At 39.7% G+C, this 24,657-nt stretch overlaps 1 protein-coding gene across 5 annotated transcripts in view; it reads left to right on the top strand.

Moving 5' to 3' along the window:
* PDE1C (phosphodiesterase 1C) overlaps positions 1-24,657 on the top strand; it is a 498,893-nt gene that overhangs the window by 38,083 nt on the left and 436,153 nt on the right. For all 5 annotated transcript variants that reach the window (XR_012655243.1, XM_032767196.2, XM_075062574.1 and 2 more), the window contains exons 2-3: positions 14,406-14,456; positions 22,843-23,014. Coding sequence is in view for 4 of the 5 variants with exons in the window: in XM_032767196.2 (XP_032623087.1) it covers positions 14,406-14,456; positions 22,843-23,014 (223 nt within the window). In the remaining variant the exon portion in view is untranslated. The remainder of the gene's footprint in view (positions 1-14,405; positions 14,457-22,842; positions 23,015-24,657) is intronic.

Raw genomic sequence — 24,657 nt, 5'->3', positions numbered from 1 at the left:
GGTTTGTTACAGGAGTGGGTGGGTGAGATTCTGTGGCCTGCGTTGTGCAGGAGGTCAGACTAGAAGATTATAATGGTCCCTTCTGACCTTACAATCTGTGAGTCTATGAGTTCACTTTTGAGTTAAAATTGACAAAAGCACTCTGAGGACTTGTACTGCCGGGTTGTCAGCAGTGTAATGCCAGCTTTGTTTTCCACTAACACATGGAAAACAAAGTGCCTGTGTGTAGTCTGTATAGGCCAGCCTAATACCTTGTTTGCAGCGTGCTTCACTAAGGTTGTGATTTCTAATGACTTTGCTTATCCAAAGGTCACCATCTGGAACTAGCGCATGTGACGTTTTATTCTGAAGGAACAGCTTGATTATATTTAGAAATGTGAGACTCTCCCTGGAATTCTTTGTGATACTATGTTACAGCATCACACTGAATTTAAATAAGGCAAAATTCACTTGGATTAATCATAAAATGAGTAATAACCAGAAAATAATATTATGATAGTCTGCAAATATCTTTTGACTCGTTAATGGGAAGTCAAGATAGGAAGAGTGACTCAACCTCAGTTATGTGGTTACTTTTCTTGAGTTGTTCAGCTTTCTTTGCATCTACTGTAGCTGCTTAAACTGTTTCAAAAATTAAAATGGTGTAGTGTTAAAATTGTATGTTATAAACTTTACAGCTGAGGTTTAAAGAACACTAAGTGAATGGCAATTCCTATGTAAAAAAATGTAGTGGATCAGACAAGTGTTCCATCTAGTCCATTAGTCTCTCTCTCTGACCATGGCTGGGAACAGCTGCATCAGCGGAAAATACGAGAAACCCTTGTGGCCAATTATGGAATATCCTGCTCATTGGGAAGTTTCTGTCTAAGCCCCTCAGAGACTTTTAGATTTTATTATTCCCTGCTGCTCAGCCTGGCTTGAGGCGAAGGATGTTGCTCACATCTCAAGCAGGAGTTGTCAGAGGAGAATCAAGGGACAATAAAGTAGTGTCCTATTTTATAGACCTGCCAGAGGGAGTGGTAATGGAGGGTAATTTTTTTACCCTGGAGCTAACTCCTTCTAGTAAGAAACCATCTTGAGGAAGGGTGTGGGGGACCCCTGGACTCAGTGATGATTGGGAAAGAGGAGCCTGTCAGTTCCTGAAGGGGGATCTGGGAAGCTAGGCTGAGGCACTTGTTGCATTTGCACAACTGGGGGGAAGTCCCTGCCCTTTGTTTGCTGGTCAGCTGGCAAAAGCTGCCGCCCTGCCATGTTTCTACACTGATAGCAGCAATAATTTCTGCTCCCACCTGGTTGTGTGGGGGCCAGCTCATGGAGCTGTACACGGCTGCTCTGAGGATCCTGCTGAGAGGAGCATCTGGCCATTGTCTTTAGCCCCTGCCTGGATAGGAAGCAGGATTAGAAGCTACCAAGGGACATGTGCTCTGTAGAAGCAGCTGTTCCTACTGCCCACAGCTTCCTCAATCTGTCCCTCCTTGATTCACTCCTCTCCACTCCCACAAAAAAGGAGGCGTGTTTGACAGACCCCCGTATCACAAGGCAGTATCAGAGGTGGAGATTGAGAGAGCAGGAAGGGTAAAAAAGGAGAAACAGTTGTGGAAGATATGATGCTGGCAGACCAGACGCCAGTTCATGCCAAGGCCCCTGGGTCTCACTGAACATTGACAAATGCACTGATGGAAACCAGTCTGCTTGCTTGTGTATTAATATTGCTAGAATAGATATTAGAACGATAAGAATGTGTTTAGTATTGAGACTTTATGAAATGTTTGTAGAATGGTAAAGGTATTAATCCTATTTACAATATCTGTATCTCATATTATATGGTAATATTTTATTGTTTGCTCTGTAACTGTAGAAGTGTTTGATAAAACTGTAAAACCCCCACAGTCTGGAGAGAAGCATTACCAAGTGTGAACTACCAGTTTACCACATGAGGGGTCATCTCCTGCCCAACTAAAGAAAGGCTATAGACATCAGGCAAGCCATTGTGGAACATCCGTGGACAAAAGACTTTGTTGTTTGCTCCCCAAACACCCATGAAGCGAAGACTTGCACACAGACCTTTGTCCCATCAGCCTGAGCTTTGGAATAGAGGGATAAAAAATCTCTGCATGTTTAACACTTCTGCCGATCAGGCCACTGACTCAGATACCAATATAGACTTAAGCACCTAACTTTAGACAATCATTGAAAAATCTATTGGTGATACCTTTTATTTCTCAATATAATTCTTATTTTGATGAGTTATAATAGAATTATCTCAGTGTTCAACATGGGGGATGTTTTTCAGACTAGCAAGAGGATACTTCTTTAAAGTACCAAATCTGGAAAGAAATCTATTATTTTTTATACTGTTGAGTTTCCTGGATGCAGCAAAATTCCTCAGCTGATCACTGAAATCACGCTTTGAAACTCAGTTTTCTTTTGTCCACCTTTGTCAGCTGACATCTTCCTTGGGAATGTGTTGTTTTCTCTGTTGTATATGAATCTGCGCTATTCTCTTGAGAGCCTAAAGGATTAGTTGATGAAAACATGCAATTAATTCCTTACTCTCTGACTGCTGGGACCTCCAGCAAATGAAAATGTTTGTTCATTGACTTTAGTTCATGTAGTTTGGTTTTTCGTCTCATGTGCAATTGGCTTTCAATGCACCCTAGTGACTGCTTTCCTGTATTTGTCAATGATGCAAATGGTGACCCCTCTGGACTAAGCCATCTAATTACAAAAGACTGTAACAGTACTAAGTTCCTCCAATGTGTGCTAGGTACACATTTGTGACATTCTGGGGTACAATTCACACCAGTGGAGGGCTGTGTCATTCCTGCCCCAGAACCTTGGGTGCGTTACAATGGCTTGCTGAAGTAGCTCCCACCTGGGCCTCTCACAAACAACTTTTCAGCATTCAAGCCATACCCTGAGTATTGGTGTAACTGCAGCCTGCCATTTTCACCCTGGCTTTCACTGGCCTTGCTTCACCGGCCTGTGACCCCAAAACACCCCCAGTCCTGTTTTTCCCCCCAGAAATATATGTTCTGTACTGCCCAGTCAGCTCCCAGACAGTACAAATATTTTAAGTCCATTATTAATTGGTCCTGCTTTGAGCAGGGGGTTGGACTAAATGACCTCCTGGGGTCCCTTCCAACCTTGATATTCTATGATTCCTTTAAGCTTATTATCTTAAATAGACTTACCCCGACAATTCAGCTTAAACACTGGATTACATAAAATAGTAAAGCAAGTTTATTAACTACAAAAAGATTTTTTTCAGTGAGTACATGTAATGAGGCATAAAAGTTAGAAATGGGTACAAGAAAAATAAAGATAAAACACTTACAAATGCCTAACTTAACAAATTATATTAGATTCAATCAAAATTTCTCACCACATGCTTCCAACAAGGTTACTGACCAAAATCTTCAGGCCGGGACCCTTCCCCCAGAGTTCAATGGCTGTTTCCTTTTGTCTTCTCGGGCCTACAGAAAGTGATGGGCAGAGAGAGAGAGAGAGAGGAATGTCTTGGAGTGTTTGTCCGCTCCTTTAAAAAACATTTCCAACTGGAACAAGAGACAGTCTGTATGGAAGGGTGTTCTCTGCTCTTTCTTTTTCACCTGTTTTGAGCTTCCTTTGTTTTCCCTTGCTGCTTGATGACTCTGTTTACGGCTCAACTGCAAATCAAGGCAAATATACACTTTTATTCAAGACAGGTCAGTCTTGCTGTGCTAGGTGAGTTTTGAACATCATACAGGGAAGTCTTGTAACTTCACATACAATGTTGCCACACATTTTATCGGGACAGTACTGATTAGCAAATTGAGTTTTCAAATGATACTGTACAAGGATACCTTGAACAGAGATGAACACAATATTGTAATGTGTGGGGGTGTATTCCATCACAATATTGTGACCTGACTTTGCTCTGCTTTTGGGTCTTCCAGTTAGTGCTGCAGGAGATCAGGTCCATGGTCTTATCTCTGAATTCTCAAGAAGTCTTGCATCAGTGTGGTGTTGCTGTTGTTGTTTGTTGTATTTGCAGTTGCATGAGTTTCTGTGATTTCTGGGCTGCTCCAAGCTTCCTTGTGAATGACCATGTTCTCCTGCTATATTTTTATATCCATATTTGTTGCAACTTCTTCCCAACATTGCCTGCACCGGGCATTGAGGCTGTCAGTTAGATGGTTTGCTATCTCTGAGTCACCCAATGCTTCATGCTGCTTCAGAAGTTTTGCACATTCTTCATCTAGGCAGGGTATATAAGTCTTTTGGTCTTTTGGATTTAGTGGCTGCTTTGTAGACTGCTTTTGCTGAAAATGCCTACACTTGCTTCTACAGAGTATTATGTGTCAGGCACACATATACTTGTCAGACAGCTCTGAGTATTTTTTTCCAGTCTGCTCTTCTGTATTTCCCCCTCAATCTAGGAATAGTGGCTACTGTGGGTCATCATTCCTCTCCAGGTAAGAATTGGGGTGATGGTGGTGGTGGGGAGAATGCTGACTGTGTGGGAGGTTTCCAAGAACTCTGCAGGAGGCTGATAACAGTTGGCTTCCTGCTGAAGTGACCCAACTGAGGTCAGGAGAGTAGCCCTGCTTCCACTGTTTGGAGAGAAAAAGGTGATTGACTGCCTAGGGTTATGTGTATGTGAGAGAGAAATCATTTCTAGAATTCTAGGAGACCTAGTCCATTTTTATCAGATTCTCTGTAGCCCCATGCAAAGTGGTGGCTGTTGAAATCCACAACATGGAGGGGTGTTGAAGTATTGGTAAAGGTGGGGTGTTCCAGGCTTCATCAGGAGGTTTTTAAACATTCACAACTTCAAACTGAGTGACTCTTATAATGTCCCAGTGAGGCAAAGTACGTGGTAAGGTCTCCACATAATCAGTATCTGATTTCATATAAATGAATCTGCCATATTTCCATTAAGATTGTAACTAACAATGTTGTAGAGTCTTATTGTCAGCCTACTGGCAAGGAAAGAATCAATATGTGTTTCTTGGAGACAGATAATGTTGACTTTTTGACAGGCTGCAAAATCCTCTATTACTGACTTTTATTGAACACTTTTCATCTGATAGCCCCCTCAATGTTTAGTTGAAAGATGGAAAGTGAAGAACCAACAAGTACCACTCCAGTACCACTGTATCCAGGATCCTGATTGTCCAGATTTGATCTACTATTTGCTGCCCAAAGGGTACCCACAGGGTTCACAATGAGGATGTAGCAGCATTGTGCTTGTGTTTATTGAGCATATTTAATCACTCTTTAAATTTTCAGAGTAGAACTGTACTTTTAAGGCCTTATTCTCCACTGCCTTGTGTCATTATTTGCACCTGTGTGGGTGTAAAATGCTACCAGCTCATAATATTCCCCCTCACTCTTGTGCTCGTGGTAGCATTTTATTCTCCTAGCACAGGTGCAAAGACTACGCTGTGTTCAAGGCTGTAGAGATGCATGCTCTGAAAGTACAAGGTAGTATCCCTTTTTAACAAGGGTTTTTCTCTCCAAGTGCCTGGAAGTGTTACTGGCTGATAGAGTGCTGTGAAATTAACTCTACAGGAATGGGATAGGCTGAATAATGGTTAAATTTTTTCTTTTTCAGTGTTCTGAGAAAAAAGTTAGAATTTTTTCCATGGAAAATTTTGACAAACCTTATTTTTTAAGTGGTCCCCAGGGAAAAAATATTCCATTATCTGACTAGCTCTACCCACAATGTCAGATTATGAATATACTTTAATTGGAGTCATATTCCTAAAATCTCTTGCAATCTTTTGACAATGTATTGTTTCAGTTTTTGCCAACTGCAGGCATGACGGAATGGAAAAATCTGCTTTTTCTCTTGCTTTCATTCTTAATTTAACAGCTGCATCTTGAACCACTTGAAATTCGGCATCTCATGTAGTGATCATCTGTTGTATGAGGCTGTACAGTGGAAATATTTCTTATTTATCGGTGTCAGATTATTGCATTCCCAAAGGCACACAAACAGCTGTCAGTGTGCTGTAACCTGATTGTGCTAAATAAATTTGAAGTAAACACTGAAATTGTAAGGCTGAGCAATAATTTGAGAGTACTACTCTCCTAGGGCCTGACCCAAATCTCCTGGAAGTGGAACAGAGTATTTCCATTGACTCTAATAAGAGTTGGACTAGACACATTCACTATGGCGCTAATGCTGCACTTCTAGGCTGTGTCTACTGTGACAAAGTTCCTCCTCTACCTTGGTGGGTCCTGTGCTTACTGGCAGATTTGCTTACTTCAGTGATCTTCCCCCACAGTCTGGATCAACTCCTTCTGTGTCTGATCAGGAGTTGGGAGGTTTGGGGGGAACCCGGGCCCACCCTCTACTCTGGGTTCCAGCCCAGGGCCCTGTGGATTACAACTGTCTATAGTGCCTCTTGTAACAGCTGCATGACAGCTACAACTTCCTGGGCTACTTCCCCATGGCCTCCTCCTCACCACAGGACCTTCCTCCTGGTGTCTGATAATGCTTGTACTCCTTAGTCTTCCAGCAGCATACCCTGTCACTCTCAGCTCCTTGTGCCTCTTGCTCCCAGCTCCTCACAGGCACTTCCCCTCCTCTGGCTCCTTCTCACCTGACTGGAGTGAACTCCTTTTTAACCCAGGTGCCCTGATTAGCCTGCCTTGATTAGCTGCAGGTGATCTAATCAGCCTGTCTGCCTTAACTGGTTCTAGCAGTTTCCTGATTACTCTAATGCAGCCCCTGCTCTGGTCACTCAGGGAACAGAAAACTACTCATCCAGTGATCAGTATATTTGCCCTCTACCAGACTCCTGTACCCCACTGGTCTGGGTCTGTCACACTACACTTGCCATTTAAAGCGCAAAAGGTCCTTTTTTGCGCTAAAACCACGGGCACATCTATACTTGTTAATGACTTTTTGTGGTGAAACTAAGAAGTTTTACTGCAAAAAGGAAACCACCTTCACGAGAGGCATACAGCTCTTACCACTGTTGTTTTTGTGCTATTGTGAAAGCGAAGACAGACCTATAGAGAGAGCTGCACTGTGGGATAGCTGCCCTACAGTATTGCTCTCATTGGTGATGGAAGTGCTGGTAGTGTAAACACTCTCTGATGCCTGAGGAATTAAGCGAGTACACAAACCAGCACTTTTCTCTCACTGGTTCCCTATCACCGGTGAAACTTACAGCGCAAAACATAGACATACCCTTTGATAAAACCATCTCTCTTGCTTTCAGTCTGTGATTGAGACCTCTTCCTGTTCATCACTACATTGTCCTGAAATGTCAGTAGATTTTTAGAATATTTACCAATAGACTGACTGTGTTTGGCCCTTATGCAGATGCAAAGGGCGGGAGGAGGAAACTGCAAAGTGCCCTCAATTCCCTGTGTGTAAAAGCCAGCTGCAATTGCAGTCCCTATGCTCAGGGAAGCACAGTCTGTTCTCTTTGTATTCTCCAAAGGAGCTCATGACACTGGGAATTAAAGAGGTAGAAGTAGGGTGACCAGATGTCCTGTTTTTAAAGGGACAGTCCTGTTTTGGGGACTTCTTCTTTTATCTATTACCCCCTGTCCTGTTTTTCTCACAGTTGCTATCTGGTCACCCTGTGTGGAAGTAGGCCCCACCCTATGAAGGGCTGTACCAGTAGGCATCTCCTTATGCATGCCTGGAGCTCTGGGAGGCGTTCTGCTCATAGAATGTCTGTAATAGTCAGAATTGGTTAACACCTCCCCCACTCTTTCACGCAAACCAGTAAATAAAATCTGACTCTGTCTATGGGGAACGGATAAATTGGCACAAAATACATTAATTGCTTTTCTCCTGTTACACGTATACTGGACTTGCTTATCTGCTACTCTTCTATTTTGTGTTCCTAGTCTTTCAGTTCTGAAAACATTTTCATGTTTGTCAGTGATGTTTCACAGATGATGTGAAATCTTGTGCTTGTAGAGTCAGTGGATGTGCTTCCAAGGGTGCACACTTAAGTTACCTGAGGGAGCAAAGCATCTTCCACAGTAAATTAACGTTCTTTCAGGAATCTGACTGATCTACAGTTTAATTTCCTTTCATATGGAAAACATTTAATCTGTTAGCATATTTGACAGTTTTCTTCCAATGATTGAGAAGGTATAGCATGTGATGTGCGTAAAGGCAGCTAAGCAGAGAGCCTGCACGTATTTTCCCAGATAAATTTAGAATTGGTTTTGAAAACATGGGATAGAATGTGCCTTTCTTTCACCATTTGTACATAGAGATGATGATAATTGTCTATTACAGGGGTATTTTGAAATGGAACCATGTCTATAAAGTGATTTGTGATCTTCAAAACGAAGGCATTGAGGAAATGCAAAATATTATTATATAATGATTACATCTCTGAGAAATTAAATTAACACTGTGCATTTTCCATCTAAATAACTTAAGTTTTAATAACTGAGCAGGCTTTTTAGTCTATAGAGGTGTACATCATTCTGATATACATTTTTAATCAGCAAAATATTAGCATATTACATAGATTCAGCACTCACTACTCCATAACTTAGTGCCCCTACTGACTCCTTTTCCTGTATTACACCACCCACTCTAGTGCTGGTTACCGTAGTGGCAATGCAGCTCATATATTGAATTGCTGAAATTATTGAATGGTAGTCGAGCACAAAAGAAATCCTTGGAGAGCTAAAAATGTTAGCTAGAGATAGGTAGGGAACAAACTGTTCTTTGATTCAGAGACTGTGGGGCCAGCTCACTTAGTCTTCCATGGATCATGTGCATGGAATTTAAGTAGTGATGAGTGAACTTCAAAAGCTTTAGAGGTTCCATTCAGATAAAGTTTCCATGGTTATATGAAGGATCGGAGCTGCTTTGGTCTCAATACTGGACTGAAAATTGCACAAGTAGCAATTGTCTCATGAGATCGTCCCATGCTTCTGGTTGGATCAGAAATTCCACAAGATTAGCTTTTTAAATCATATTCTGGTTCTTTTGCTTATGGTCCTGATCACTGAAAAATTGGCTAGTATGACCTAAAATAAATAAATATGATTATCTCAATGTCTGCAGTATTGCCTTGTATTTTCCCTATACTTATTATTCTAGGAAATAACTTACTTAGTTTCAGTATTAACTGTTAAAAGTTATGTAGTCATATCAAGCAGTTGGCAAGCTTTTAAGGAAAGGTACATGAAAATGAGAAAAAGGGTGCTTTAACCTAAAAGAAAATTCTGTTCAAATTTTGCATGAATTGTGTGCTTATATGTATGTTTGAAAAGTGTTTTTCATTTATATAAAGCTATGTGTCCATTTCTAATATTTTTGTGTTTAGTTCTTGATAAAGTCATTTGTGGCTTTTGTTTTCTGGCATCTCATTTGTTAGATGTCAAAGTGGGGAAGATGTGCAGTTGTCTTCATCTGTCAGTCGGAGTGAGTTATTACTACAAATTGGTATATTTTTCTTTGAATTGTACTAGAGATTTTTGACAAAGAACTTTTGACAGCTTGATTGATTGAGGAGGCATACTGGTGAAATTGCTACCTTTTTAAATAAAAAAAAAATGGAGATAATAAATTTGTCCAGTGAAGTGAAAAATTTGAGAACTGGCTTAATAGTTAAACTGGCATACAATGCACATATATATGAGTAGTCCATTTTAGTCTGAGAACAGACTGTGCATATAATATATTTACTATTGCAATAATAACAAACCAAAAGGGTACAACTTCTGGCCATTTTGATGGGTGGTTGCATAACATAGTGCTTTTGATATGAGGGACTCTGACTGGAACTGATACGTTGCTGCCCATTAAGACAGATGACCATAGATAGCAGGGGAATGTTAGCCCAATTTTCACTGTAATGAGAATAACTTATTATACATTTACTGTCTATAGCAGCTCTTTCTCTCTCTTAAGGAACCCAAATTGCTTTATAAACTACACAGGTAATACTAAAGCGAGCACTGATATTTAACCACCTCTGGGGTGGAATGCAAAAGTTAAGGAACAAGTGTATCTGTGCACAGCTTAGCACAAAAAACAGTTTAGGTCTTCACAAGGGAAATTCTATGAGTTTTTGCACTAACAGTGTAAACACCATCTTGAAAGCCCTCTAGTCACATGTCATCCATTAGACACCAAAACAAGACCATGTAATCTAGGTATCCAGTCACATGGGACAAATACTACTGTGCAATATGAATAGCCCTATAATGGAAATGATAGTCTCAATGCTAACTCAACTGCCATCTATCCATAGGCAGTATTATGTTGGTATAACCATTTGTTGAACAACAAATATTTTTGTACAGTCTAAAGCCCTGATCCTAAGCGGGTGTAAATTGATGTAATTGTCCTGTAGTCAGTAGGGTTACACTGACTTTCACCAGCTAAAGATCTGGTCCTAAAAGTCTGTTTGATAATTCATGAATAGAAAAAGCGGCACTGTGAAAAGTTGGCCCTACACTGGTGTGGACCCATTTAGTGATGTCCCCAAATCTTCTCCTCTTCTTCCTCGCCTTGTGCAATGGTTCTGCAACTAAAAGATCTCTGCACCTGTTGGGGAGTGAATAGGATGGATTTGAGATCAATAGAAGCTAAATGACTATAGGTATATCTATGGTACTTATGTGGTCCCCTTTACTGCTGTATCTGACATCTCACAAACTTAGGGCTGGTCTACAATGGGGGGGGGGGGGAGTCGATGTAAGATAAACAACTTCAGCTACGAGAATAGCGTAGCTGAAGTCGATGTATCTTATTTTGACTTACCTCCCATCCTCACGGCACGGGATTGACGGCCACAGCTCCCCCGTTGACTCCGCTTCTGCCTCTCACCCTGGTGGAGTTCTAGAGTCGATGGGGAGCGCGGCGGGGATTGATTTATTGCATCTAGACAAGACATAAAAAATCAAACCCCGATAGATCAATCGCTGCCCGCAGATCCGGTGGGTAGTGTGGACGTACCCTTAATGTAAAAAGCAACAAAGAGTCATGTGGCATCTTATAGGCTAACAGATGTGCCACAGAACTCTTTGTTGCTTTTTATAAATCCAGACTAACATGGCTATCCCTCTGAATCTTCATGTAGTTATCCTCGCAACAACCCTGTGAGGTAGAGAAGTGCTATATTCTCCATTGTACAGATGTGGAACTGAGGCAAAGAGTGGCTAAATGACTTTCCCAAGGTCATGTAGGAAATCCATGTCAGAACAGGGTCTTGAAAGAGAGTATCTGAAGTCCTCCACTAGTGCCCTAACCACTGGACCAACTTTCCTGACGCAGATGATAGAAGAAGTAAAAAAGAAAGTAGAATAAAACTCTGAGGGTGAAATCCTAGGAATTTTGCCATTGACTTCAGGGCCAGGATTTCACACTCTGAATCGAAGTCCCTCAGCCATCATTCATCTGTAATGAAGTAAATATTACCTCATGATTTGCATATTAGGTTTTTTTCTATAATGAAGTAAATATTACCTTATGATTTGCATATTAGGATCTGGGAGGAGATATCTGAAAACTGCAAACCATTTGTCTGTGCATTACTCTTACTAATGTTAATGGAATTTAGGCATGTGTATGGAGAATAGACCCCAAAATGCCATGTGTTGTTCTCTACATGAGCTGTAGCAGTTTACTAGTGTTGCCCTGGGACTTTTCCCCAGTTTGCTTGGAATTTATTGCTGTAATGGTAGCATTAACACTATATTTTAAAAGAGGAGTTGGCTTTTTAATCGTAAATCCAGACATCATTCTTAGCTACAGTACGTTATGGTCCAATTTGCAAACATGGAAGCCTTAAGTTAGGTGTCCAATTACTTGTTTCAGGTGTCCAAATGAGCATACAAGATTTAGGGGCTAATTTTCAGAGTTATCGATCACACCATTTGAAAATCAGACCCTCATTATTTTGAATTGCATCAGGCTTATGCTTGGTTTTAAAAATCAGCTGGGAGCACAACATAAAAAGGGGTAGGTTGTGGTTGAAAAATGGATGTGTCTAAAGAGAAGTAGACTTAAAGGTGACATGACGTTACGTGTTACCATAGAAATACAAGCAAACTCCTTGGGTGTGCATGGTGATTTACTTTTTTAGACCATTAAAAGTTAACTTCTTTCCCACATTTGATTAACAAAGTCTCCCCAAGCATTTTCTCCCCAAGCATTTGTCAGGTTTTTGAGTTAAATAGTTTTTAGGGCTTGTTTACTCTTCAAATTAAGTCAATTTAACTTGCATTACTCAGGGGTGTGAAAAAACACCCCTCTGAGCAATGTAAATTACAGTAACTCCTCACTTAACCATTGTAACCTGAAAAATGGGACTTTATGTGAAATGATGTTAAGCGAATCCAATTTCCTCATAAGAATTAATGTAAATAGGGGGGGTTAGGTTCCAGGCAAATTTTTTTGCCAGACAAAAGACATTATATACATATATAGTATAAGTTTTAAACAAACAGTTTAATATTGTACACAGCAATGAATGATTGTAAAGCTTGATTGAGGTGGTGGAAAAAGAGGGTGGGATATTTCCCAGGGAATGCCTTGCTGCTGTAGTGGAAAATTGCTCAGACCTAAACTTTAATTGACCCAGGCCTGAACTTTGGTCCAGACCTGAGCATTCGTCAAGTTAATTGAAAGAAGGGTTTTTTTAAAAAGGAAGTTTTTTAAGGCAGAATAAAGGAAAAGTACAAAAGCAAAACTATCTATAGTCACAAGGCTTATAATTCATAAATGCCCACTGCTAATGTTAGGAAAAGCTTGTGCCCACAAAGGGCAAATTGTAAATAACAGAAAAAGGTGGCTGTGCTATTTTCCCTTTTATGGTATGTGTGTTCCAAATATGGCAATAATGTTAGCATGAAAGTGTGTATTACTAATTGTGGTTTTTTGCTTTAAAAGCTACTAAAAATCTGTAATCGGGGGGACTGCCAGTTCACTGGTACCCCCAGTGCATGCTTGAAAATAAAGTGGCCTCAGGCGATTCTGATCCAGAAACGCGTGATCGTTTTTTCCACAACACTGCTAAATGATGAACTAGCTTTTGGCTGAGCCCTCAAGGGTTAATACGCTGTTGTTAATGTAGCCTCACACTCTACAAGGCAGCATGGACTGAGGCTGGAGGGAGGAAACACAATAGATGCAAGCCAGTAGCTGCAGATGCTTCCCTGCAAAAACTGAACATGATGATGAACCCATGCTATTCAGCTGGAGTGCACCAGTCCCTCCTCCTAACAGCACGTGCATGGCTGCAAAGGTGCTGATTTTCCTTAATAAAATAAACCCCAAACCATTTCAAACACTCTGGAGAGAGAAATCCCTTCTCAGTTACAAAGGTTTTATTTGCATAAAGTTTCTAATGACACAAACCTTCTAGTTCTTCATTTCTCCAGAGTGTCTTTCAGGAAAAAATATGGGAAACAAGACTAGAATTTCCACTGTGAAAAACAAGTGAGGGGAAAACATCTCTGAGAATTTCATACACTATAAAATACACAAAAAAGGACAGAACTCCTCTCTACTCTGTCTCTCCCATCCCTTTCCGTTTTTCAGATGCAATCCTAAACAAATCCTAGATCGTTTCTACACACCTCTCTCTTGGGCTGCTCTCATGGATGCTCTTAAGGAGGAATAACTGATAGTCTTGCAGCAAAGTTCTCTTTAGAAATGCAGCATCAAGTTCCCTTGTGCTCATCACCTTGCTTCTATACATGTTCCTTTACTGAAAGAGATTGAAAATCGAATGGAAGAGATTATACAGTATAATTCATAATAATAGCACCATCTTCTGGTTAATTTGAGAATTACAGTTGCGCATAGACTCCATTGTAATCTTTCTAAGCATTTAGCTATCAAGTGCTATCTCAGTTTTGATAAATGTAAAAAGACTTGAGAATAAGGGAGGAAACCTGAAATGAAACTGGATATTTTTTTTTTAAAAGATTTTGTTTCAACATAGTGTGTTGTCTTCTTGGAAGTTTATGAAACCGTTTTCTTGTCACAATTAGTTTTTCTTGCATTTGATGCTATAAGGGAAATATTGTTCTCACTAGTATTTCCAGTCCAGCTTGGAAGCAGCATGGACCAGATGTCCTCGCAAAAGGACACCCTTCTTTGCCTACTATCCTCACTTCTGCGCTGTCTCTGGAGGTGGGGTCTGATCTCTTCACTGAGGGCAGCCATGCAGGGGGAGGACAGCTCCAGTCCCTCCCTACCCTGGCCTGGATTGGCAGCTAGGGGCTGAGGCGCTCTCAGAAGCATGGGGAGATTAGATTTCACAAGGAAGGGCTTATTTCACAGTCCGTGACACATTTTTCACTGCCATGAAATTGGTAGGACCCTAGTTATAGGTTTTACATGTGGGTATTGTCTAATGTTAATGAAAATACCAGTATGACACACACATTTTAATATAATATTTTTCTCTTTTCAGTTGCAAATGAGACAGGCAACAAAAATGCTCGACCGCTTTCACGATTTGCTCGTAAGTAACCAATTTTTAACTCATTCACTTCTACATCTACTGTGTTGCATAGAAATGTATCTCTAGTAAATCTCATTAACTTCATATTGCCTGCCAGTCCTGGCACCCCAACTTACGTTACAGTATAGAGTTCTGGAGCCTTAAAATTCCTCCTGACCTTGCAGGAAGTGTCTGTTACAAGAACTCAATGATATTGAATAGAATTCCTTCTTCAAAGCAGGGAGAATTTTAAAGCTCTAGACTACCTTCCTGTTTCAAATTGCTCTTTTGTTATAACACAGATGTTCAATAATTGCCTGATCCAAAGTCCGCTGAAGTCAATGGAAAGACTCCTTTTGGCTTCAACAGGCTTTGGATCAGGCCTTAAAATAGTATTGCAAGGATGCTTTTTAACCAAATCAGTAAATCTTTCAGCACCTCTTGCTATATATACACTCAGTTTGTAATACTAGAGGGAGTGTAAATTAAGCAAAAGATTACTTAAGTCAGATATGAATCCTAAACAGCGGCATCTGTTAGCTGAGGAATAACTTCCTTGGGCTACTATTCACATGGGTCTGACACTGACAGACAGACAACCTGTGTATGCTTCATAACAATTTAACAAGAGGAATTACAGTGGTATCTGGAGAATTAACTTGTGCGTGAAATTCAAATAGATGTACTAGACCAGTGGTCATTAACCCATTCATTTGTAGTAATAGAAATCACGGATAGAAGCTACGTGTATTTGTCTGTGTTTACCTATATATTGTTAGGAGTTTAACCATGTAACTAGATTAGCTTGTAGATGCTAATTCCTTTTCATGTCTTAATTGCCTGATCATTCATGAGGATGGTTCAGTTAAGCTTAAGATCAAAGATGTAAGATTCTGTAAGAAACTAATAACATTATCTGCATTTTCTTCAGCTTAACTTTCTATGCTATAATAAAGTACTCTAATTGCCTTATGTGAATGAATGCACTAGTTTACCTATGTATGCATAGGAAATAGAAGATTAGCTTCAAAGCAATGGTCCATGGATCATTGCCTGGGAAGATCCTGCTGTGACAAGAGACTTGTCAGGTTGCTAGAGGGCTATAAAGGAAAGCCCCGGGCTGATCCTGCCATCTCAGGTCTGCTTAAACTTTAACAGGAAAGGTCTAAGCAGGGGCGGCTCCTGGCACCAGCGCTCCAAGCGTGTGCCTGGGGTGGCAAGCTGTGGGGGGTGCTCTGCTGGTCGCCGCTAGGGTGGCAGGCAGAGTGCCTTCGGTATCTTGCCTGCAGAGGGTCCACTGGTCCTGCGGCTTCGGTGGACCTCCCGCAGGCGTGCCTGCAGAGGGTCCGCTGGGTCCCGTGGCTTCGGCGGACCTCCCTTCTGTGCTTGAGGTGGCAAAATGTCTAGAGCCTCCTGGGTCTAAGGCAGGGGTTCTTAAACTGGGGGCTGGGTTATTACATGGGGGGTTGTGAGTTGTCAGCCTCCATCCCAAACCCTGCTTTGCCTCAAGCATTTATAATGGTGTTAAATATATAAAAAAGTGTTTTTAATTTATAAGGGGGGGAGGGGTCGCACTCAGAGGCTTGCTATGTGAAAGGGGTCACCAGTACAAGAGTTTGAGAACCACTGGTCTAAGGCATAAGACTGAGGTTTCTAGGTTTACTCTGGATCACCCTGGAATTCTCATGGAAGAATTTGAACAGACTAGATATACACCTGAACTGCCTATTGGACTATAACCTTTTAAATTGATTCCAGAAAGAGTCTTACCAATCAGCAGCCTCACCATCTGTACTGTGAAACTGACCTGAGGACTTTACACGTATTTGTGTGTATATTGATCTTTTAACCAATTGCAACTTTCTTCTTTTTCCTTTTTATTATTGAACCTTTAATTTTAGTTACTAAAGCAGGGGTCGGCAGCCTTTCAGAAGTGGTGTGCCAAGTCTTCATTTATTCATTCTCATTTAAGGTTTCGTGTGCCAGTAATACATTTTAACATTTTTAGAAGGTCTATTTCTATAAATCTATAATATATAAATAAACTATTGTTGAATGTAAAGTAAATAAGGTTTTAAAAATGTTTAAGAAGCTTCATTTAAAATTAAATTAAAATGCAGAGCTTCCTGGACCGATGGGCCGTTCCCGGGCAGTGTGAATGCCACTGAAAATCAGCTCGCATGCCGCCTTCAGCACCCATGCCATAGGTTGCCTATCCCTGTACTAAAGCATTGGCATCAGCATAATTATTGAGTAAAGTCTGAGACTTCTATTGATTTGGGGATAAGTGTCCAGTCCTTTGGGACTGGTGAACCTCCCATATGATGAATCAAGTTTTCAGTAATCCCTCAGTATATTAGATTTGGCTGTCTAGATGGGAGTCAAGGGCTGGAATGCTTAAGGGAGGCTGTATTTGACGTTTTTGTTAACCAGTATAGTATTACAGAAGCTGTTTTGTTACTGGCTAGATGAATCTATAGAATAAACCACAAGTTTTGGGGATAGTCTGCCCTATCCCTTGCAGTCTGCCCTGCGTATGGCATTCTCCATGCGTTCCATCCAGGCACCCAGTCATAATGGGCCATTTAAAACTTGATAGGACAAAGCACTAGTAAGTAGGATGGAGATGATTAGATGGCCTAATGGGAATTTTCCATCTCCACTACGTATCATTTTATGATGCTGGGTGATTACTTGGCGGAAAAAAGACTGTGGTCACTATTAAGAAGGTTCATTATTTGCCAACATTAAACACACTGTGGCAGGTACAATACTTAATATGGGTAACACCTGTAGAAAACTGGTGTCTCGCTGTAGGCAAAAAAAAAAAATTCTTTTCAAAGTTTGGCTATTCTAATATGCAGCACACACATTGATTGTTTCAAACCTGCCTTTGTACCTGCAGATAGGCACCTGAGAACACAAAGCTTAAGTGCCCATTAAAAAAATAAATGCACCTGACTTTTAAGGTCGTTTACATTTGAAAATTGATTTCTTCTCATTGAGCGCATCAAAAGAAAATACATCTGGAGTGCAATATTCCCACACAGTCACATGATGGCGCCCTTAGCATATTGTACACATACAGATGAAACGTGTGACTAAATCGTATCAGCTATAATGATTCAGAGACTGACTGCTACATATGCAGAAAAGTGAACAGGCTAAACTGAAGTAAGAAAATAATAAATTGTACTGGCATATCAGTTTGATTTAAGATTTATTTTCCCCAAATCTTTAGACAACAGAGCCTTAAGTTAGGAGACTCCATCAATTAATTATTGTTAATCCATTGCTAAAATAGCAAATGGTGATGAAATTGCAAAGGAAAGCAGATGAAAAGCATGAGTTTTTTTAACTTTTTTTCTCAAACTTCTTTTTAGTTCATTATAGTTGGTAACAAGCGTGCTCTGGGATTGTAGGTTACTGTTCAAATATCACTGGAGGCTGAGTTTCTGGGTTAAGGGGATATCGTTTACTTATACTGCAATACTCTGTCATTAGTGGGGCCAGCATAAGTCATGACATGGGGGCTGAGCCAGCATTTCAGTACAAAACTAGACATTAATAATATGATTTATGAAGGCAAGGATGGTTGTATATAAAGCATAGGCCTAAACATCAGGGCATCTGGGTTCCGTTCCTGGTTCTCCCATAGTTTTGGATCCATCAGGCCACATTTTTAGAGATGGTGCTCACTGAATTCAATACTGTTAGCCAACTCATGGCCTTCAGGTAAGTGCCATGCATAGGAGCCCCTGCTGCAATCAATGGTTTCCTGACCCTGTGAAGTGAGTTTCTTAGTTCCCAAGGCCAGTTGCTGGTTTGTGGAGAGTAATATTAATAAAACAAAGACAGTAACTCAATATAATCCTTTTGTATGATAGTCACAGTGACATGAGATGGGCTTCAAGTAGGTTAATTAAAGGGGTAAAGAAGATCTATTTTGGTAAGAGTTTGACCTTGTAACTTGGTAGCCAGGCTGCAGATATAATGACTCAATTAGTTTGGTGATGATTACTCCCATTAGCAGTGGTATAAGGCAGTAACTCTATAAGGATGTGAAGAAAACCTAGAGTTAAAACTATGTTGGCAAAAATAGAGAGATCCATCAGGCAATAATTGTGTCAGCATCTGCTGCAGCAACAGGCGACCCCAAATGATATAAGGAGGTAGCAATAGCACAATAATTTACTCCACATTGGTGCCATATTTTAAGTGAACACACCCAGCAGTACAATACAAACACAAATCTTAGTTGAATGGTATAAAAAGCAGTGTTCAAGGGCTGGTAATTGAGGAACACCTGAAATAGTGTGAGACTGTTGCGGATGGGCTCCCAGAAACAACTTTAGTTATGTCTGGATTCAGGTTTTTATAGAGCTAGAGACCAGCTCTGAAGTGTGGACCTGTATCTGCAACTCCTAATATATTTGGGGGACTTTGAGTTCAGGACTGTTACTATACATAATGGAGGAAAAACAAATAGGGCCATTGTTCCCCATCCTGTTTAGACCCAGGATCTAGCACTGATGATCTACCTATTCATGGCCTTCAGAGCTGATTAGTTTGAAATAAAAGAGGAGTTGTATTTGTTCTAAAGGCTCATGTTAGCCAATATTATGTATTTTTAAATGCCAAGTTTCATTGTATAAAGGGATATTTGGCGATCAGCTACTATTGTGAAAGTTGCTACTACTCTTATCACTGCAATAATTGGTATCTTAGCATGCCATCTTTGTTATGAAGTTGTTTTGCACCATACAGCTTTGAACAGTTGTGCTTGTGGCTATAGGGAGTTAAATCCATAAGGCTTACCGTTCAGCATTTCAGACAGCTGAAAGACTCTGACAGATGTCTGCCCACGAAGAGCCACAGAGGAAAACAATCTTTTGCTGTCTGTAGTTCACCTAAGCCTAATTGTTTATGTATAATGAATAGCCTGAACAGTCAATTAAGACGTGTGGACATGGCATTTCATCACTCTAGTGAAGTGAATTAGATTTGGCTTAATAGTTGGCTTACTCCAACATGTAGATCTTGATAGAAATTCATCAGACTATAGAGTTTCTGATCCTAGAGATAAACAGCGAGAGAGAGACTTCTAGCATTGGGAGACAGATTTGGAAACAATTACAAAATGCAGTAAATAATTTTAGCACCTTTTTTTTCATCCTGCTGTTTAAATATTTCTGGTTTTAATAAGTTTTCTCTCTCATAATTCAACTTTTTCTTCTTTTTGGAGCCATTGATTAAGCTGTTATTTTCCATGTTCTACCAGATTCCTATAAAAGTGATTTGTGAAAATCAAGATAGTTAGGTGCCTAACCACCCAGGAACTCATTGTGCTATGCGTTGTACAGGCACAGAACAAAAAGGCAGTTTCTGTCCCAAAGATCTTATAATAGACGTAATCCTTTTTCCTCTTGAGAGGATAGCATGGGATGGTCAGGAGCTGAGACTTGGCCGAGGAAGAATTTTCAGAGAGGAGAGGTCCAAACTTATTTTCTCAGTGGGTACCTGACACAAATCCCTGATTCTGGCTCCCCCTTCTTCCCTCCCCCCCAACCAACCATGATCGCAGAGGATATTGCTCCAGCCTTAACTAGATTATATCCTAGGAAGTTGTATGAGCTGCTGACTGAGAAACATGTGGGTCAGGGAGATCTGCTGGGTAAACTGACAAATCTGAGCCAAAGACTGAGGGGAGAGGGAGGAGGGAGGGTTGTTCTTCCTGTCTGGCTCATATTTTCTGAATTAGCTGGCCACAGACCAAGCCTGTATATCACTTTTCCAGGGTGAAAACAGCATACCTCTTTGATAAGACAAATAATGACAAAGCATAACTGTCATCCTCTATATACAGGAACAGATACTATTAATATTAATGTTATATTGCCTTGTGACATTCTCTCCGGAGATAGGGTGGCAGGAGTGCGTTATTCAAACTTTTACTGCCCACTTTTATACATTATAGTGATGGACAATCAGGACTAATTAAGAACTGTTAATTCTGTCATGTGCTTTTTAGTCAATGCTACTGGACAATTTGCTTCTGAATGGCAGAGGAATGCTTGGAAACTTACAAAAGCAGTGCTGTATAAAAGTGAATCACTAACTTTAGTATGAACCCCATTTCTCCAATTTTAATTTTGTATGTAATTTCAAGCCTCTGGAGCAAGACCAGAAGTGGGTTTGATATTCTGAAGAGGGGGTTATCTTTTTATGTTAGTAGGGCTAATGCTACATCATTATAGTGTGATGCCTGTTGGCACTACTATAGCTAATTTCAGTTAAAAACCACTCTTCTTGGGTCTGCTAATTAAACCATAAGCATTCTGTGTTGTCTGAAACTTGGCATGTAGCAGGCTTTTGGCATGGTAGTAGAGATCAGATTTTCAAAAGCGCTGAAATGAGTTAGAAGCACAAGTCATGTGGGCATTTTTGAAGATCTCATCCATAGTTTTTCCATGTTTTTTTTATTTTACTGTCATTTTAAAGTTGCAAGACCTGATGTAGGGAAATGCTGTTCCTTGAAGTCTTTTAAAAAAAAGAGAAAAAAAGTCTTCATGTGCCATTTAATGTTGGTGAAAGACTGGCAAATCTGGAGATGGAAGAGATGATCAAATTATATTGTTTTAAAAAGCAGGTGCTATGTTTAACTAATAGTGCTCCCGGAAATTTTTCATATAGAAGTTTTTGTTGTTGAAAAATGGCCTTTTTTAAAATAACTAAACTTTTTGTAAAACACTGTTGCCATTACGGATTTTATTTATTTATTTATTGTTGAGAGGTGGTGGAATTTCACAGTATTTTCACTTTTTAAATTTTTTACCAAAAGGCCCAATTGTAGCAAGTCGGGGATCTGAATTAAGGTGCTTCATTCCCTGATTTGGCATTCTGTGCACTGTGGAGAGGGTGTAGGAATGTTGCCATTGGCCATATGTCAGCATAGGAGCTGAATTAAAATTTTCATCAAAAAGGAATTTTGACAAAAATGTTTCACAAAACTTTAGTGAAAAAATATTTTCTGTCCAGCTCTAATCATAATGCATTAAGTGAGAACATTCCTCTAAACGTGTAGCTCAGCTGCTTCAGTGTATGCCACATTTTCCTCTTGACATCTGGGGATTTTCACATGTACTGTGGTATTGATAAGAACTGTAAAGGTGAGAGAAAAGTCACATAACCCCTTAAGCCAAGCACATGGCTTTTTAGGGTTTTAGATGGCAGTGAAGTAGGTGTATAGTTTACAAATATGTGTTGAGAATCTTGGGTGATGCCTGTGTTCTCATCTCTGAGATATTCTGGTCACACAAAGGTTGATTAGTGATAGATCTAGTAATAAAGCTTTTCTTTTTTCTTGAAGATAAACATACATATTAAAAATGCCCCTCAAAGGGCTGGTCAGAATGCTTTTTGACAGAAAAAAGGGTTTTCAACTAAACAAATTTTTCACAAAAAGTGTCTTTTCCTCTGTGGAAAATTTCAGTTTTTTCAATAAAAACAGAACTCTTGGAAACTAAAATATTTTGGTGAAAACTGCAAAATATTTTGATTTAGAAATACTGCTGCAGTGCCTCATAGGAGTTGAAGTTTGGTGGCTACATATCTCCATTCTCCTCTATGGAATGGACTCGCAGGCCAGATGGCAATTTCCATGATTCATCATGGTGAGGGACTACCACAATTCATTACCTTCCCTCTCCAAGGTGTGTGTGTGTGTGTGTGTGGCGAGGGGGAGACCATGATGCATCATGTGAGATGTAGTCATACCACAGATCCTTGCCTATAGAGAAGGATGGGATCATGAGGAACCAGACCCATGAGGCATCACAGCAGCCTTTCCAAATTGAATATTTTGATTTTTCACACACACTTTGGTATTTGAATTGCCACTGAAGAAAATCAAAAATTTTCCATGAAAAGAAATCCATTTTTCAACCAGCTCTAGTCCCTCAGACAGACACATGTTTGGTCTATAATTTAAATAAATTAGAAACACGATAACTAATTGTATTGAAGATAATAATTAGAAGCCAATATCTTGTGTTGAGCTGACACTTAACTTGTTTGTTAGCTGTCTGGCTTAAACACAATTATGTTCCCATTTTATGATCAGATGTAGCTTGAGTGTGAAGAATAATGGAAGAACACTTTCTACTGACAATTATTTTTGTTTTGTAAATAAATCTTTAATCAAAGAGGACAATGTAGGTTAGATTTGAAAATAATATTCTGAATGTTAGTGTTTATTTCCACTTTGGACTTAAGTCTGTAGGTACAGCTCCAAATTCTGGACACGCAGTGGTAAAGACATAATTTGCTATGTTTCTTTCTCTAGAGTGCTGAGAAAACAGGTTAGCACTCTGATGAATTCATTTTCTCTCTCTCTCTTTCTCTCTAGGGTCAAAGTCACAAAACTGCGTATGGAACACCATTATTGGTGGGCTTACTGATAATCTCAAAGAAAGGCAGAAGCCAACCATCATTCATGATCCTAGGACTCCAGAGGAAATCTTAGCAGATGAGCTACCGCCAGTGGACAGTCCAGAAGCATTATTGAAAACATCTTTCAGGTTTGATGGACATGAACACATTTTGCTTTTCTTTAATTAGGTTTCTTTTAAGTTAGGCAACTGTACTGTGGATTTGATTAAAGAAGTCAATATAGTGGTGCCTTCTGCTGTGTGGCATGTCTTTGTACTGAACAGGATTGAAGAAAGAGGGTCATAAGTAATGCTGTTTGGATTGCTGACTTTCATGTCTCAGACCTCATTACAAGATTATAGGCTAGACAGATATAATGCAGTAGAGAGTCAACATTCTGTTGAGAGAGTTTGTTACATGAAATCATCTTTGAAGGTTGGTATTGTTTCATGTGAATCTATTGTACTGATGAAGCCCTGCACTTTACAGACAGATAAAATCCTGTACTGATATAGGGGCAAACTGAGTATTTTGTCTGTTGATCTGAAGTCTTGAGAACTATATGGCGTTAATGTATTTTTGTCAAGGAGGATGATTCCTGGAAAGGGGATTGTGTGAGAATGACTTATCCTGTCATAAATGTGAGATACATTATTTTACTTCCTTCCAACTTACTTATTCATGTGAGTGTTCATTTGGCAAGCGTTTCTTTGAAGCATCTTTTGTTGACTATAGTTTTCCCAAACAAATGAATTAAAATAGAAAAGCTGTACCTGTGGGGTAGATATTTGATAGAAATTTCAAAATCTGAGTGCCAAATGCACAGCAATACCTAGCAGTGTTTATTTTACTTCTGGAGGCTTTGTTTTTAAACTATTCTCTCTTATATTTCATATTGCTCGACACCAAAAGCATTTCCTGTTTGTACATATGTCTCCGTGGCAAACCTTGTGGTTTTAATTATACTCTAAGGTATAAACTGATATCTGTCTTGGTATAGTGACACTATTTTTAGTGTGCCTGTTAAAGCCCTTTGTCCAGGTACTGATCTCAGTTACCTTGTGAGCATTGCCCGGTATCTCAAAAAATCCCTTGCTGTGCTTTCATATCAGGTTTTCCGTGCTTGAATTTTGTCCTGAGGCAGTGAGCAGTGCTGCACATTTCAGAACCTGGAGCTGCTTTTTATGATGATGTGATTTTTTTTTAATTAAACAAAGTTTAGCCTAATTTTTGTCTTTCTCTGATATTTAGAAATCAATTCTCAAATCAAGACCCCCAAATATAAATCTCTCTGTCTCACACAAAATCTTTCATTAAGAAATGGTCAAGAGCAACCTTTACACTTATTATCCATATTATTCCAACTATTTTTTTTTAAAAAGTGTTACTGCTTCTCAAATGGTGCTGTCTGATTAAATGAGTGGGGTGGTTCTTAGTGTATGTATGATCCCAGATAGAATAAGAGGAACTGATGAACTGGAGAATATGCAGCTCTCCTAATGTTGAGTAAATGGTTTAACAAATGACAGAACAGCCCTGGTATTTGATTTGTATCTGTAGGTAGTTACTTTACCATGTGGTGTGCTGTTTAGACTATCGTAACATTAAATCCAAACAAATTGTTGGTATGAAGCACAATATATCTATCTGTTTAGTTATACCAAGAGAATGCAAATACTCTATACATTTTGCAATCCATGACACTGAAAATAATGTGTTCCATTGCACTTCTTATGTTAAAGAAGACAGAAAATAAAGAAAATTAAAATATATTAAAAGTAAAATATAATTT

The sequence above is a fragment of the Chelonoidis abingdonii genome, chromosome 2 (genome assembly GCF_003597395.2).
Source record: "Chelonoidis abingdonii isolate Lonesome George chromosome 2, CheloAbing_2.0, whole genome shotgun sequence".
Lineage (NCBI taxonomy): Eukaryota > Metazoa > Chordata > Testudines > Testudinidae > Chelonoidis > Chelonoidis abingdonii.
Note: the sequence above shows the minus strand (reverse complement) of the source record. Positions and strands in the feature narration are given on the sequence as shown.